This window comes from Salvia miltiorrhiza, chromosome 1, assembly GCF_028751815.1.
Source record: "Salvia miltiorrhiza cultivar Shanhuang (shh) chromosome 1, IMPLAD_Smil_shh, whole genome shotgun sequence".
Taxonomy (NCBI): domain Eukaryota; kingdom Viridiplantae; phylum Streptophyta; class Magnoliopsida; order Lamiales; family Lamiaceae; genus Salvia; species Salvia miltiorrhiza.
In genome coordinates, this window is record NC_080387.1 from 34,738,645 (window position 1) to 34,750,764 (window position 12,120).

Consider the following 12,120-nt stretch of genomic DNA (forward strand, 5'->3'; position numbering starts at 1 on the left):
GATTGTAATGAGATAATGTTTAAAAATAAAAAGTGCATATTTTTGTGAGACACATCCAAAAAGGGCAAAAGATGCATGATTTAAGAGATGGAGAGAGTATATGATGTTATGAGATTAAACTGAACCAATTTTTGCCACTATGTAGTTGGTGGCTCATTTTATATACGAGTTGTTTAAAGCTTAAACTTATCTTTAATCTAGTTATTGTATATACAATTTGATGTATAATATCTTAAATAAATACATAAATATGATCCAAGTGGATCATTACATTAATTACTGTACATGATATATATTGCTAACAAGATTCACTACAAATCTTTAGCTAAAACCACAAGCACGAACATTCAGTTTCAACTCCCAGAAAACTGCAAATCACTAAAGTTGAATAAAGTCATCATCTATCTATATATATTTATACATATGGCATTTCACACGATATACAAACAAATGTAAATATGAATAAAGATTTATTTCTTTTCATCGGTGAGATTCAAACTCATAACCTCTCAGACCGGTCATGAGGTTGTCCCTCACCAACTAGGCCACTCAAAAAATGAAAGCATTTCTAAGTAGTTCAAAAATGGAACTCAATGATCCACAATCCTAGGATCAAGACCTAACTGCTTCCTCATTTTCCCGACAAACAAATCCTTGGATTTGATCATACCTGGTACCAGTCCGATCCACGTCGTGTACTGGAACTGAGCCACTGCATCTTGCCGCCCCAACGAGACGATAACTTTGACCGAACGTGGCTTGTACATGGCCATCTTCCTCTCCTGCCCTCCGCCCATCAACACTTTCAAGTTCTTTGCAGCAATCACAGCATGTTGTTGTGCAAAGTAACCTTGCTTGATTTCCTGAAAGATAGCTCGACTTGTTTAATGCAAAGCAGTTGCTAACGAAGCCTATCAAACACTTGCAATTTAGTGATTACCTTAAAATCTGTAATATCTCCAACAGCAAAGACATTCTTGAACCCTTTAACTCTAAGATTCTCATCAACCTTGATCCTTCCAAACCTGTCGATACTGTCCTTTAACATGGTCTCCCTCAGCCAAGCTGAGCCGGGGGGCTTCCCCGTGCACACGAAAAGGCGGTCTGCTCTGATTTTTTCCCCCGATGAAGTCACAAATATCTTGCTTTCCTCGGAGAAGTTGTTGAGATCAACTGATTGTTGCAGCTTAACTTCCACTCTTCTCGATTTCAGCCACCCCAACGCCTTGTCCGCGGCTTTTGGCCCCATGAACTCCAGCAGCCGGGATCCATCGTGGACGAGAGTGACCTTCTTCTCCGGGAAATCAACAGCTATTTCTGCAGCTAGTTCCACTCCAACAGGGCCTCCTCCGACTATCAGTATAGAGTCGGAAGATCTTATCTCTTCGTGCTCTGCATACAAAAGGATAAGACGATAATCCATCACAATTTTAGACTTGAACCTATACAACAAACATCACAACCTTCCTATAGGGTAGAAAGAGTTCTCTTCTAAGCACATTCTTGAGGACACGAAGAGCTAGCTAAGACTAAGACTAGTTCTTGCCACAAACAACATTACAACTATAGTCTATTCAACTATGGTGAATGATCTTGTCTCAACACGAAAAACATATTACTACGAGTTCTCTTCTATGCACATTCTTGAGGACACGAAGAGCTAGCTAAGACTAAGACTAGTTCTTGCCCCAAACAACATTACAACTATAGTCTATTCAATTATGGTGAATGATCTTGTCTCAACACGAAAAACATACTATTATGATTCATATATACAACTATAGACTATTCGACTTAATGTGCTAAATTTACTGCATCCCATGATGAATCTTGTCTCAACACGAAAAACATATCATGATTCATATACAACTATAGACTATTCGACTAGTACTGTGCCAAATTAACGACATTCTATGCTGAATATTGTCTCGACAAAAAAAACATATCAATGATTCATACAACCATAGACTATTGTCACTAATCCACTAGCTAGTGTGCTAAATGTGCTACATCCTATGGTGAATCTTGTCTCAACGCGAAAAAAAATAAAAATTCATACAACTATATATAGACTATTTGACTAGTGTACTAAATTTACTACATCCTATGATGAATCACGTCTCAACACAAAAAAACGTTGCAGCTTCTAGCAAGTTGGAGGTTTATGATTCAATTCCACTAGTTATTTCAACAACTCAACATGATAACTAGGGCTTTTGCGGCTATGCAACAGTACCTGATCGGAATTCTTGAAGCCTCTCATATCTAGTTTCAGGGAAGGAGTCGTTGTGGCCAGTGGCAATGACGAGGTAGTCATAGGGAATCTGATGGCCGTCTGAGGTCAATACTTGAGAGTTGGAGATGCTTATAGCCTTGCCAACTACGAGACGCCCGTTGGTGAGGTAATCCTTGTGGTAAATCACGGATCTCTCTGCAAAAGTCGGCTCCACCTTTGACCTCATGCTTGCCCACGGAATCTCAAAATACTCCTTCCTATTTCGAGGTACAGTTTCGAGTTACTAATATGAAAATAAATAACTAATGCTGCAAGTAATTGTAACACTGCAGCTGCAGCCCTATATGCTTATTAATTGATAGCAAGAAACCATAAAATGCAGAGGATTTTATTAGTGAACAATGCATCAAATTCAAAAAATGAAGGAGAAATTCTTAAAATTCGACTCGTTTGCAATGCTAATGAAGGTGAAAATGAAGCGAGTAACATGAAAATTGATAAGCCACTTGAGCTAAACAAAGACTTAATCACCAATTACATCTTAACATTAAAATCTGATAGAACATTTCATATTTTGGTATAAAACCAAAGTCTTTTTTACCATTTAATTAAGCCATATATGGTGGATTAAGGCTTGGCCTAATCATAAATGAATGCTACATTGATTGCATCATAAACCTCAATTAACTAGCAAATAAGTGGATAGCAGAATTAACTCAACCAATTGTGATGAAACGTGAGAGATATTATATTGAAAATGAGAAAATGCCTAAAAATTGAGCTTACGGGTCGATGAGGGTGACATCGCCATGGAATTGAAGAGTTTTGGAGATGAGCGAACCTGCGACGCCGCCGCCGACAACCACCACCCTCTTCCACTCTCCGCCGAGCTCCGGTGGCCGCTCGTCCATATTCCGATAATACTCCTCCCCCAGGCCTGTGACAGCTATAATGATCGAGAAAAACAACCTCACGTTGTGTGTGAGACTGTGTCAAGTTTCATATATAAATGTAGAGAGAGAAGACGAAATTGTAGTTTACTCGGTCTGTATACGGCAACTTCCATTGTGGTTTGTCGCGACGTAGACTTGGTGAAATCTAGGAATCAAACAACGCGATTAAGTAATCCTATTCACCATCCAAAAATTATTTGCGCCGCCTAAATTTTCTTACCATTTTCAGATGACAATGTGGGCCCACTTCACGTTGAAGAAAAATCAACTGCTATAATTTCATAGATTGGACACAAGACCCTTATTTCTAAAGTAATTTCATACGAAAATTATCGGAAGAGAATTTTGTTTTTCCAGATGGGTAATGGATATTTCTAAGAAAAGATTGAGGGGCCTAAGCCACTATCTGATAACCTTAATTGAATTTTAACAGAAAATGTTCAAAATATGTTGAGTAAATTACATTCGCGATCGAATTTTATTTCAAAGTTTATAATATAATTAACTCAAATACATATATGTTCAAGCTTCGTGCTTTTTCGATCAACTTAATATATTATAAGCCAAATCATGAATTAAGCATCTAGAATAGTTAGTTTGAAATTATAAGCCGAATCATTTCATTTGATTTTGTACCTTGAAGTAAACCAAAACGTGGTAATAGTTTAGGAAGATTATAAATTGACGTGCCGACATATGCAGTGGACCTATAATTTAAATTAAGAGACGATCGTTTCAGGTCAACGTAGACTTCATGGGAGCATGTACAAACTTCTTATTTGACTTGTTCAAGCTTCATTCTAATAATATGTACATCTTTTTATTTGAGTGTCTTATTTTAATAATTTATTTTTTAAAATAAAAAATTAATACATAACAAATACTATCATTATATAACTTATTAATAGCAAACGTCATTATAATTCACAGATAATTATTTCATTTCACTAAAAAAGAATTTATTCATTTATCTCTCCTAACTTTTTTTAACAAATATACCTTTATGAAATTTAAAATTTCTCTTTTATTTTATTATAAAGTATTCATTTTTCACATCCGTGCACATGCTCGTAGCCTCTAGAATTGGCTACTAGAATTGGGACGAAGGGAGTATATAATATGAAAATAAACTATAATCCCATGCATTACAAGCATCAAATTTGTAAATTTATATTGATTTATTTGTTATTTTCATTTCTCACAAAAATATTTATTCTCACAATAATATAACCCCATGTATATAGTTCTCACATTCAAATGAAAAATGTTGTTACAATAATAACTGCATTGTTCATGAGAATGTGATAATAATGTATCTGCTGTTAAAATTAATGCACATAAAAAAAATTGTAATTCGAACTCAGATGTTGTGTTTGTTGGGTCCCGGAGGATGAAGAATAGATCCGTTGGAGGAGGTCCTTCTTCAAATACTGTCGTTGACACTTGATTTGATCTGTGCTCAGGGTCTTCGTCCTCTATCTCCCTTTTTGCCGAAATGAGTAAGGTCTTCAGGCATGGGGAGATGGTGTTACAGTGAAAAGTAACACGAATGAAGTAACTCTGCTCGGTGAAGGACGATTTGCCATATCCCAGCATTTAATGCATTGTCCTTTGCATTTAATGCGGCGTGTACCAGACGATATCCTTTGTCTTTATTCGTCTAAGTGATATGTACTTAATGCACCTTTAGTCTGTCTTTTTGTAGCTTCAGTCCATTGTATTCTTCTGATCCTTAAATAAATCTCTAGAGAATGTTTCGACTAAAGATTTCTTCTTCACTTCAGTACAAGTCCTTCATTTGTTGTTGCAATAACTTCAGGTGAGCTTCAGTTGATCAGTACTTTAGTCGAGATTCTTCAGTCAGGTCTTTATTAGTCTTCAGTCTTCAAGCTTTGCCGCTTCAGTCTAACCAGAAAAAGAACTCTAACACTTGAGTTCGAAACGAGTCTAGTCTAGAAAATAAAATCTAAGGGTTTTGGGATCATCAAAACAAGGTTAGGATATTTCTTCTATATTCCAACAGTGTTCATCCAACAAGATGATGCTTCCATATGGATCTTGATGATCGAAAGCTTGAAAATGGTTTGACGTTATCATTTTATATAATGGTTAATTCACATTTGAACCACTCTCTCTATATATGTAATACTCCCTCCGTCCACGAAATGAGTACCCATTTGTGGAAGGCACGGGTTTTAAGAAATGTATGGAGTGTAGTGTAAATAGTTTAAGGGTCCCACTTTTTTAGTGTATTAATTAAAGAGATGTGTGGGGTACAGTTGCCAAAAAGGGAAATGGGTACTCATTTCGTGGACGGACGAAAAAGGAAATATGGGTACTCATTTCGTGGACGGAGGAAGTACTATCTTTACACATAATATAGATTAATAAATTTTATTTTCTATTTTATGCTGACAAAAATAAAATTTACATGTATGATAAGAAAACTATTCATAATTTATATACACTATATAATTTTAATTAAATGTGTATAATCAAATGTATATTTGTATTCATATTATGGTTTTGTAAAGTATGTGTTTTTATGTGAATAATATGTATATCTGGTAAAAAAAAATCATGATTTATGTATAATATTTTTTAATTGAAGGCTCGTAATAAGATGTATATTGTTATTAATTTTACGATTTCTCTAAAGTACATATGTTTATGTGGATATTTTGCAATATATCTTAATATATATATGTGGGGTTAGGTTCTAGTGAGATTGTTATTTTTCGTGAGATGCGAGACTAATTAATGAATAAGTCAGTATATAGTGATGAATAAGGCAGTATACAGTGTTGAATAACGATATTAAAAAAATTGTAAAATTTTTTCTCCCTTGGGGATTCGAATTCATGTAAAACAAATTAACCTATACATAAAATATCAGCCATAGGATACATTAAATTAACACTTACAAATCAATCTAAAATCTCACCATATATGAGGGATCATTGGAACCATTCCCTATAAAACAAGTCTTGATTTATTGAATTAAATAAAGTCAAAAAACCATCATCTTCAATTCTTACTTCCAATCTTCAAGTTTATTGTCTCTTCAAGTTGTCCAAGTATAAATATGAGCAAAAGTCTTTTTAATTTGCTTTTTGGGATTAGTTATATGCCCTAGGTATCAAAATATAGGTCAAAACTATGTAGGATTGAAAAATAGGTGAAAAACTCAAAAACGTGCAAAAATTGAGCAAAGGCGCGACTCAGCACGCAGCCGCACGACCAGCCCGCACTCGACGTGATCAGGCCCACGTCCACATCCTGGACCGCGGGGTTCTTTCAACTTTGCACAATAATTTTATTTTGGCTCGTTCTCCCTTGTCCTATGTTCGATTTTCTATCTGTTTGTGCTCACCAACTCGTATCGAGATGAAATTCTACTTTTATTTAGATCATTTTGCCAAAATAAGTTTAAATATTCTTGAGAATTTGCTCAAACAACAAAGAAGTAATAAATTCTCGACAAAAAAATCAATATATGCTCAAATAACCATCAAACACACAAAATCATCACAATTAAGCATCAAATATGACACACTAAGGGTGCATTCTCTTTGGTTATAAATTTATCATGAGAAAATGAAGGATAAACAAAATTTCACCCTTTAACTCCTTCCTTTCTTTTCCCTCATTTTCTATTTGACCCAAACTCATTCATCCTTTACACTACAAAGGAGGGATAATATTATCCCTCCAAAAATGGTGTGATAATATTATCCTTCATTTGTAGTAAAAATGAGGAATGAGTAAGGGTTAAGTAGGAAATGAGGGAAAAGTAAGGAATGATTTAAAGGGTGAAATTTTGGTTATCCCTCATTTTTCCAAGATAAATTTACAACCAAAGAGAACGCACTATAAGAGGAAAAATGCATGTTTATCAAGCAGCAACTAGAGCCAAGCTATGATACTCATCTTCTATACTGGATCGTGAAACAACACTTTACTTTTTCGAGCACCATGATTCCAGATTCCTACCAAGATAAACACATAAATCTGACGTAAAACAGTCGATCATCAACATCGGAGGCATAATTCGAATCTTAAAACCCAACAAAATTCAAATTTGAAGCTCTAGAAATAAGAATTCCATGATTGATAGTCCATGCAACATAACTGGGGATTCTTTGAACAACTTTCCAAAGACTATCTAGAGGATTAGCCATAAAATAACTAACTTTGTTCAAACTAAAAGAAATATCGGGACGACTAATTGTCAGATATTCCAAAGCCCCAACAATACTGCGATACTCCTTCGCATTTGAAATAGAAAACCTATCAGTTTTTGACAAATGACTTAAGGAAACCATAGGTGTATTGCTTGCTTTTGTTGCTTGCATATTCACTTTTGCAAGAATATCTTTAGCATATTTTACTTGATGTAAATGAAACCCATGATCACTCTTTATTACTTCAATGCCTAGGAAATAGGGGTGAGCAAACTCAAACCGAACCCGTTAAACCGATCTGGACCTACGAGTTAGGTCCGGACTAGACTGACCCGATAGGCACATACGGTTTGGTCCGGGTATGATTTTCGGGACCAAATAAGTTTTGGGTCGGTCTGGGTCTTAACTCGCTCGAATTTACTGAACCCGGATCGACCCGAATTTTTCAAGAATTTTTCTCAAGATACGGGTGTGCCAAGTACCAACCCGATGATGTGGTTCGCCCCATTCTCTGAAGTGTCCAACGTGTTCGAGGCCGGCAACCTTCCACCCTCGGTGAACCTACCGCCTGTTATCGACGCCGATGAAGTCAAGCCAAAGGCTTCAAAAGGGTCCCGTAATGGTTACACCTCCACCCAGTCCGAGCTGATATGCATGTTTTGGGTGGAGGCTACCCACAACTCTATACTTGGAGATGATCAAAAGATAACCGAATATTGGGGTGGCATCACGAAAAAGTTCAATGCGAGAAGGCCATCAGGAACTCCTGCTCGTGAGCTCAGGCATATAAAATCACATTTCCAATGCGTTCAGAAGAACGTTAAAGCTTGGGAAGCCATATTCGACAAGTGCAAAGCCAACTGGGGAGGCGGGATGAGCGATGAACAAATCACTGAAGCCGCGCAAGAGATCTACAAGTCCAACCATACAGTGAGATTCAAGCAAATCAAATGTTGGATGATTTTGTGCGAATATAAAAAATTTCGCATCTCAGGGCGACGATGTAGATTCCCTCAAAGAAATCAAAGGGGTCTGAGGGAGCGGCCATTACGACATTGTTGGAGCTGAGCATCACGACGAGACCCTAAGGCCAAAAGTGGCGAAGTGCGAGAAAGGAAATGGGAAGAAGGTGAAAGCATCGTCGGACAAGTCGACGTACTATATGGCACTTGAGCACGTCGCCGAGAGCATGAAGGAGCATGCCATTCAAACTGGTTCCATCACCGATGCAAAATCCAAAGAAGCCGAGGCGAAATCCAAACAAGCCGACGTGCGACCCAAAGAAGCCGAGGTGCGAGACAAAGAAACCGAAGTACTAAGGGAGGAGCTGGATTACAAAATCCTCTTCGCAGACACTTCGGGTATGTCAGATGCTCAATTGGCAGTGGACAATAGCATGCTCCAAGACGTGATGAGGTGTAGAGGATTGATTTAAATTTATGTAACTTTTATTTTATTTTAATTATTTAAATTTATGTAATTTTTATTTTATTTTAATTAATGAAATGTTGAATGTTTAGTTTAAATGAAATGTTGAATTTTAAAATAGAAATGTAAAATTGGATTAAATGAAAATGAAAATTATAGCACCACTTATTGCGCCAATGCACTGAGGAGGGGTGACGCTAAGGTGGGGACCACCAATTAGCGCCATGCATTGGAGATGCTTTGAATATACTATCATTTAAATCAAACAAGATATAAAAGTATGATCCTCACTTTCAGTGATAAATTTAAACCTTATTATATTATTCTTTTATTTAGAAGGATAAAAAGTAAACTCGCCCTAAGAAATAAAATAAAATCGTCATAAATTAATGGGGTTATGGCCAAAAAATACATGAACTTTGAAAAAAGTTGCAATTTTCACCTCAACTTTCAATTAAGCCCCAAAATACATAAATTTATATTTTTGTTGTAGTTTTCACATAAGTTTGACTTTCAACGAAATTAGAGCTTAATTGACAATTGAAATTAAGTCAAATATATTAATTTTTGCCTTCTTAGACCTCCGATCTTCTAAATACTCATCATCATTAGAAGTTAGATCAACATCAGGTGAATTTTCGACTGTCAATTAAGCTCTAATTTCGTTGAAAGTCAAACTTAGATGAAAATTGCAACAAAAATATAAATTCATGTATTTTGAGGCTTAATTGAAAGTTCAGGTGAAAATTACAACGTTTTTTTAAAGTTCATGTATTTTTTGGCCATAACCCCTAAATTAATTAAGGAGTAAAAGAAAATATAAATAATAAAATGTTAAATGAGTTAGATAGCAATGGGACTTGTTTCTTGATGGTTTGAATCAACCTCTACTAGAGTGGCCCATGTAATATATATGGACTTTGCCCCAGACACATAACTTTCTATTGAGGCTAATTCTATTCTTAAGCTTGGTCCGTTTAATTCGAGTTCTTAAGCAATTCTTGACATATTCTTGTAGAGCCCTTATAATGAGAATAAGTTGCAAATAAATACTCACTCTGTTACTATAATTTATGGTGCAATAGAGATGATACTAATTTTAAAAAAAAGTGTGATAATTATATTTTAATTAGAGATTATGTTTCACACTTTTTGTAAATAGTAAATAGAATAAGATTTTTTTATTAGTATAAATTTATGAGGTAATTTCTAAATAAGAAATATCACAATTTTCAGAGACGTGCCGATATGATAATAAGACCATAATTTTTAAAGACGGAGAAAATAAATATCAGTTCGGTTAAATACGTCAAAGTTTGTATCTGAAAAACATATCCGACGAGACACAATGAGACTGTTGAGTATGGAGCCTAATTGGATTTGGGCTGTGGTATTCTTGGGGCCCAAGCATGTCTCCTAGTTTGACTAGGGTTAGGGCTTCATTAATATTGCTATATATATAGCTGTTCTCCCATTGTAATTTGTATCCGAAAAATCATATGGTGAAAACCCTGGCTTGGCATCGCCCCCATACGTAGTTACATAACGTAACGAACTGGGTAAACAATTCTCGTGTGTGCTTCGTTATTCTTTCGTGATTGTTGTTGTGGTTATTTCCTAACAACTGGTATCAGAGCATCGGGTTCGATGGGAGCAGTTACGATGAACGACAGAAAGGTTGCAATTGAGAAGTTTGATGGATCAGATTTCAGCTTCTGGAAGATGCAGATCGAAGATTACCTCTATGGTAAAGATCTGTACTTGCCCCTCAAACCAAAACAAGAAAAGATGTCAGCGGACGAGTGGGAGCTGCTGGACAGAAAAGCTTCGTTTGTCGCTGTCCAAGGACGTGGCTTATCACACGACTGAAGCAAACTCGACGAAGAAGATGCTGAAGATCCTGGAGGAGATGTATCAGAAGCAGTCCACGGCGAACAAGGTATATCTGATAAGGCGTTTGTTTAATCTGAACATGTCAGAGAGTACACCGGTGCATCAACATCTGAACGAATTCAACATGATCACCGCGTAGTTGAACTCGGTCGATATCAAGTTCGATGATAAACCTCGTGCGCTAGTTATGCTATCTTCTCTGCCAGACCGTTGGGTGAACTTAGTGACTGCAGTTAGTGCTGGAGATGCAAAATTGAAATTCGACAGAGTAAGGGATCTGATGATTGGCGAAGAAATCCGTAGGAAACAATCTACATCTTTTTCTTCGGGATCAACACTAAGCATAGAAAATAGAGGCAAGTCGAAGGGAAATCGAGGAAGGTCAAAGTCCAGAGGAAAGAGCCAATCCAGAAAGGATAAAGGTTCAATTTAGTGTTGGAATTGTGAGGAGTACGGGCACTATAAGAGTCAATGTAAAGCACCATCAAAGAAAAATAAGAATAAGAATCAGGAAGACAAGAAGACAGCAAACGCAATCACATCATACGATGAAGGTGATGCGTTGGTCTTGAGCGTGAGTAGTCCGATAGAATCGTTCCATTCCTGCAGTAATGTCGAAATAATAGAAAACTACGTCCCTGGCGATTTTGGACAGGTGTATCTTGCTGATGATGAGCTCCTGAAAATCGTGGGAAAAGGAGACGTGCGAGTTGTGACATCCAACGAATTCGTGTTGAAGCTGAGTCAAGTCAGACATATTCCCGGACTGAAAATGAATTTGCTTGCGATTGGGCAACTTGATGAGAGGGCTACACAGTGATGTTTGGCTGTAGTAATTGGAAGATAACCAAGGGAGCTATGACTGTATCTCGTGGAAAGAAGGAGGGCACGTTGTATATGACAACTAACTCCAAAGATTGCATTGATCTTGCAGGAGCAGTGAATAATGCAGATTTGTGGCATTGTTCGGCTTGGCCACATGAGCAAAAAGGGAATGAAGATAATGTGTTCGAAGGGTAGGCTGTCTGGCTTGGAAACTATTGAAGTTGACCTATGCGAGGATTGCGTGTTCGGGAAGCAGAAAAGAGTAAGCTTCTCGAGAGGCGGCAGAACCTTGAAGACGCAGAAGTTGGAGCTGGTCCATAGTGATCTATGGGGACCTGCGCCTGTAAAGTCCCTTGGTGGCTTGGAATACTACAGAACCTTCATTGACAATTCCAATCGAAATGTATGAATTTATTTTCTTAAAAATAAATCTAATGCATATGATGCTTTCAGGAAGTGGAGAGCCCTTGTAGAAACTAAAACAGGGCTGAAGTTGAAGCGTCTGCGGTCCGACAATGGAAGAGAATATGAACTTAAGGAGTTCAAAGAATATTGTGCTGAGAATGAGATTCGCAAGGAGAAAACTGTGGAAGGAACTCCC

At 36.8% G+C, this 12,120-nt stretch overlaps 1 protein-coding gene across 2 annotated transcripts; it reads right to left on the reverse strand.

Annotated features, from left to right (window-relative positions):
• Positions 1-379: 379 nt before the first annotated feature.
• LOC131022133 (uncharacterized) lies at positions 380-3,464 on the reverse strand. Of its 2 annotated transcripts, none has more exons than XM_057951548.1 (4): positions 3,023-3,464; positions 2,237-2,493; positions 941-1,392; positions 380-863 (listed from the first exon to the last, which is right to left on the reverse strand). In XM_057951548.1, exons 1-4 carry the CDS (start codon positions 3,145-3,147, stop codon positions 591-593), a joined length of 1,107 nt encoding a protein of 368 aa, XP_057807531.1. In that variant the 5' UTR covers positions 3,148-3,464; the 3' UTR covers positions 380-590. The 2 variants fall into 2 exon arrangements, with proteins under 2 accessions (XP_057807531.1, XP_057807539.1); XM_057951556.1 differs by having other exon boundaries at positions 3,078-3,308.
• Positions 3,465-12,120: the final 8,656 nt, after the last annotated feature.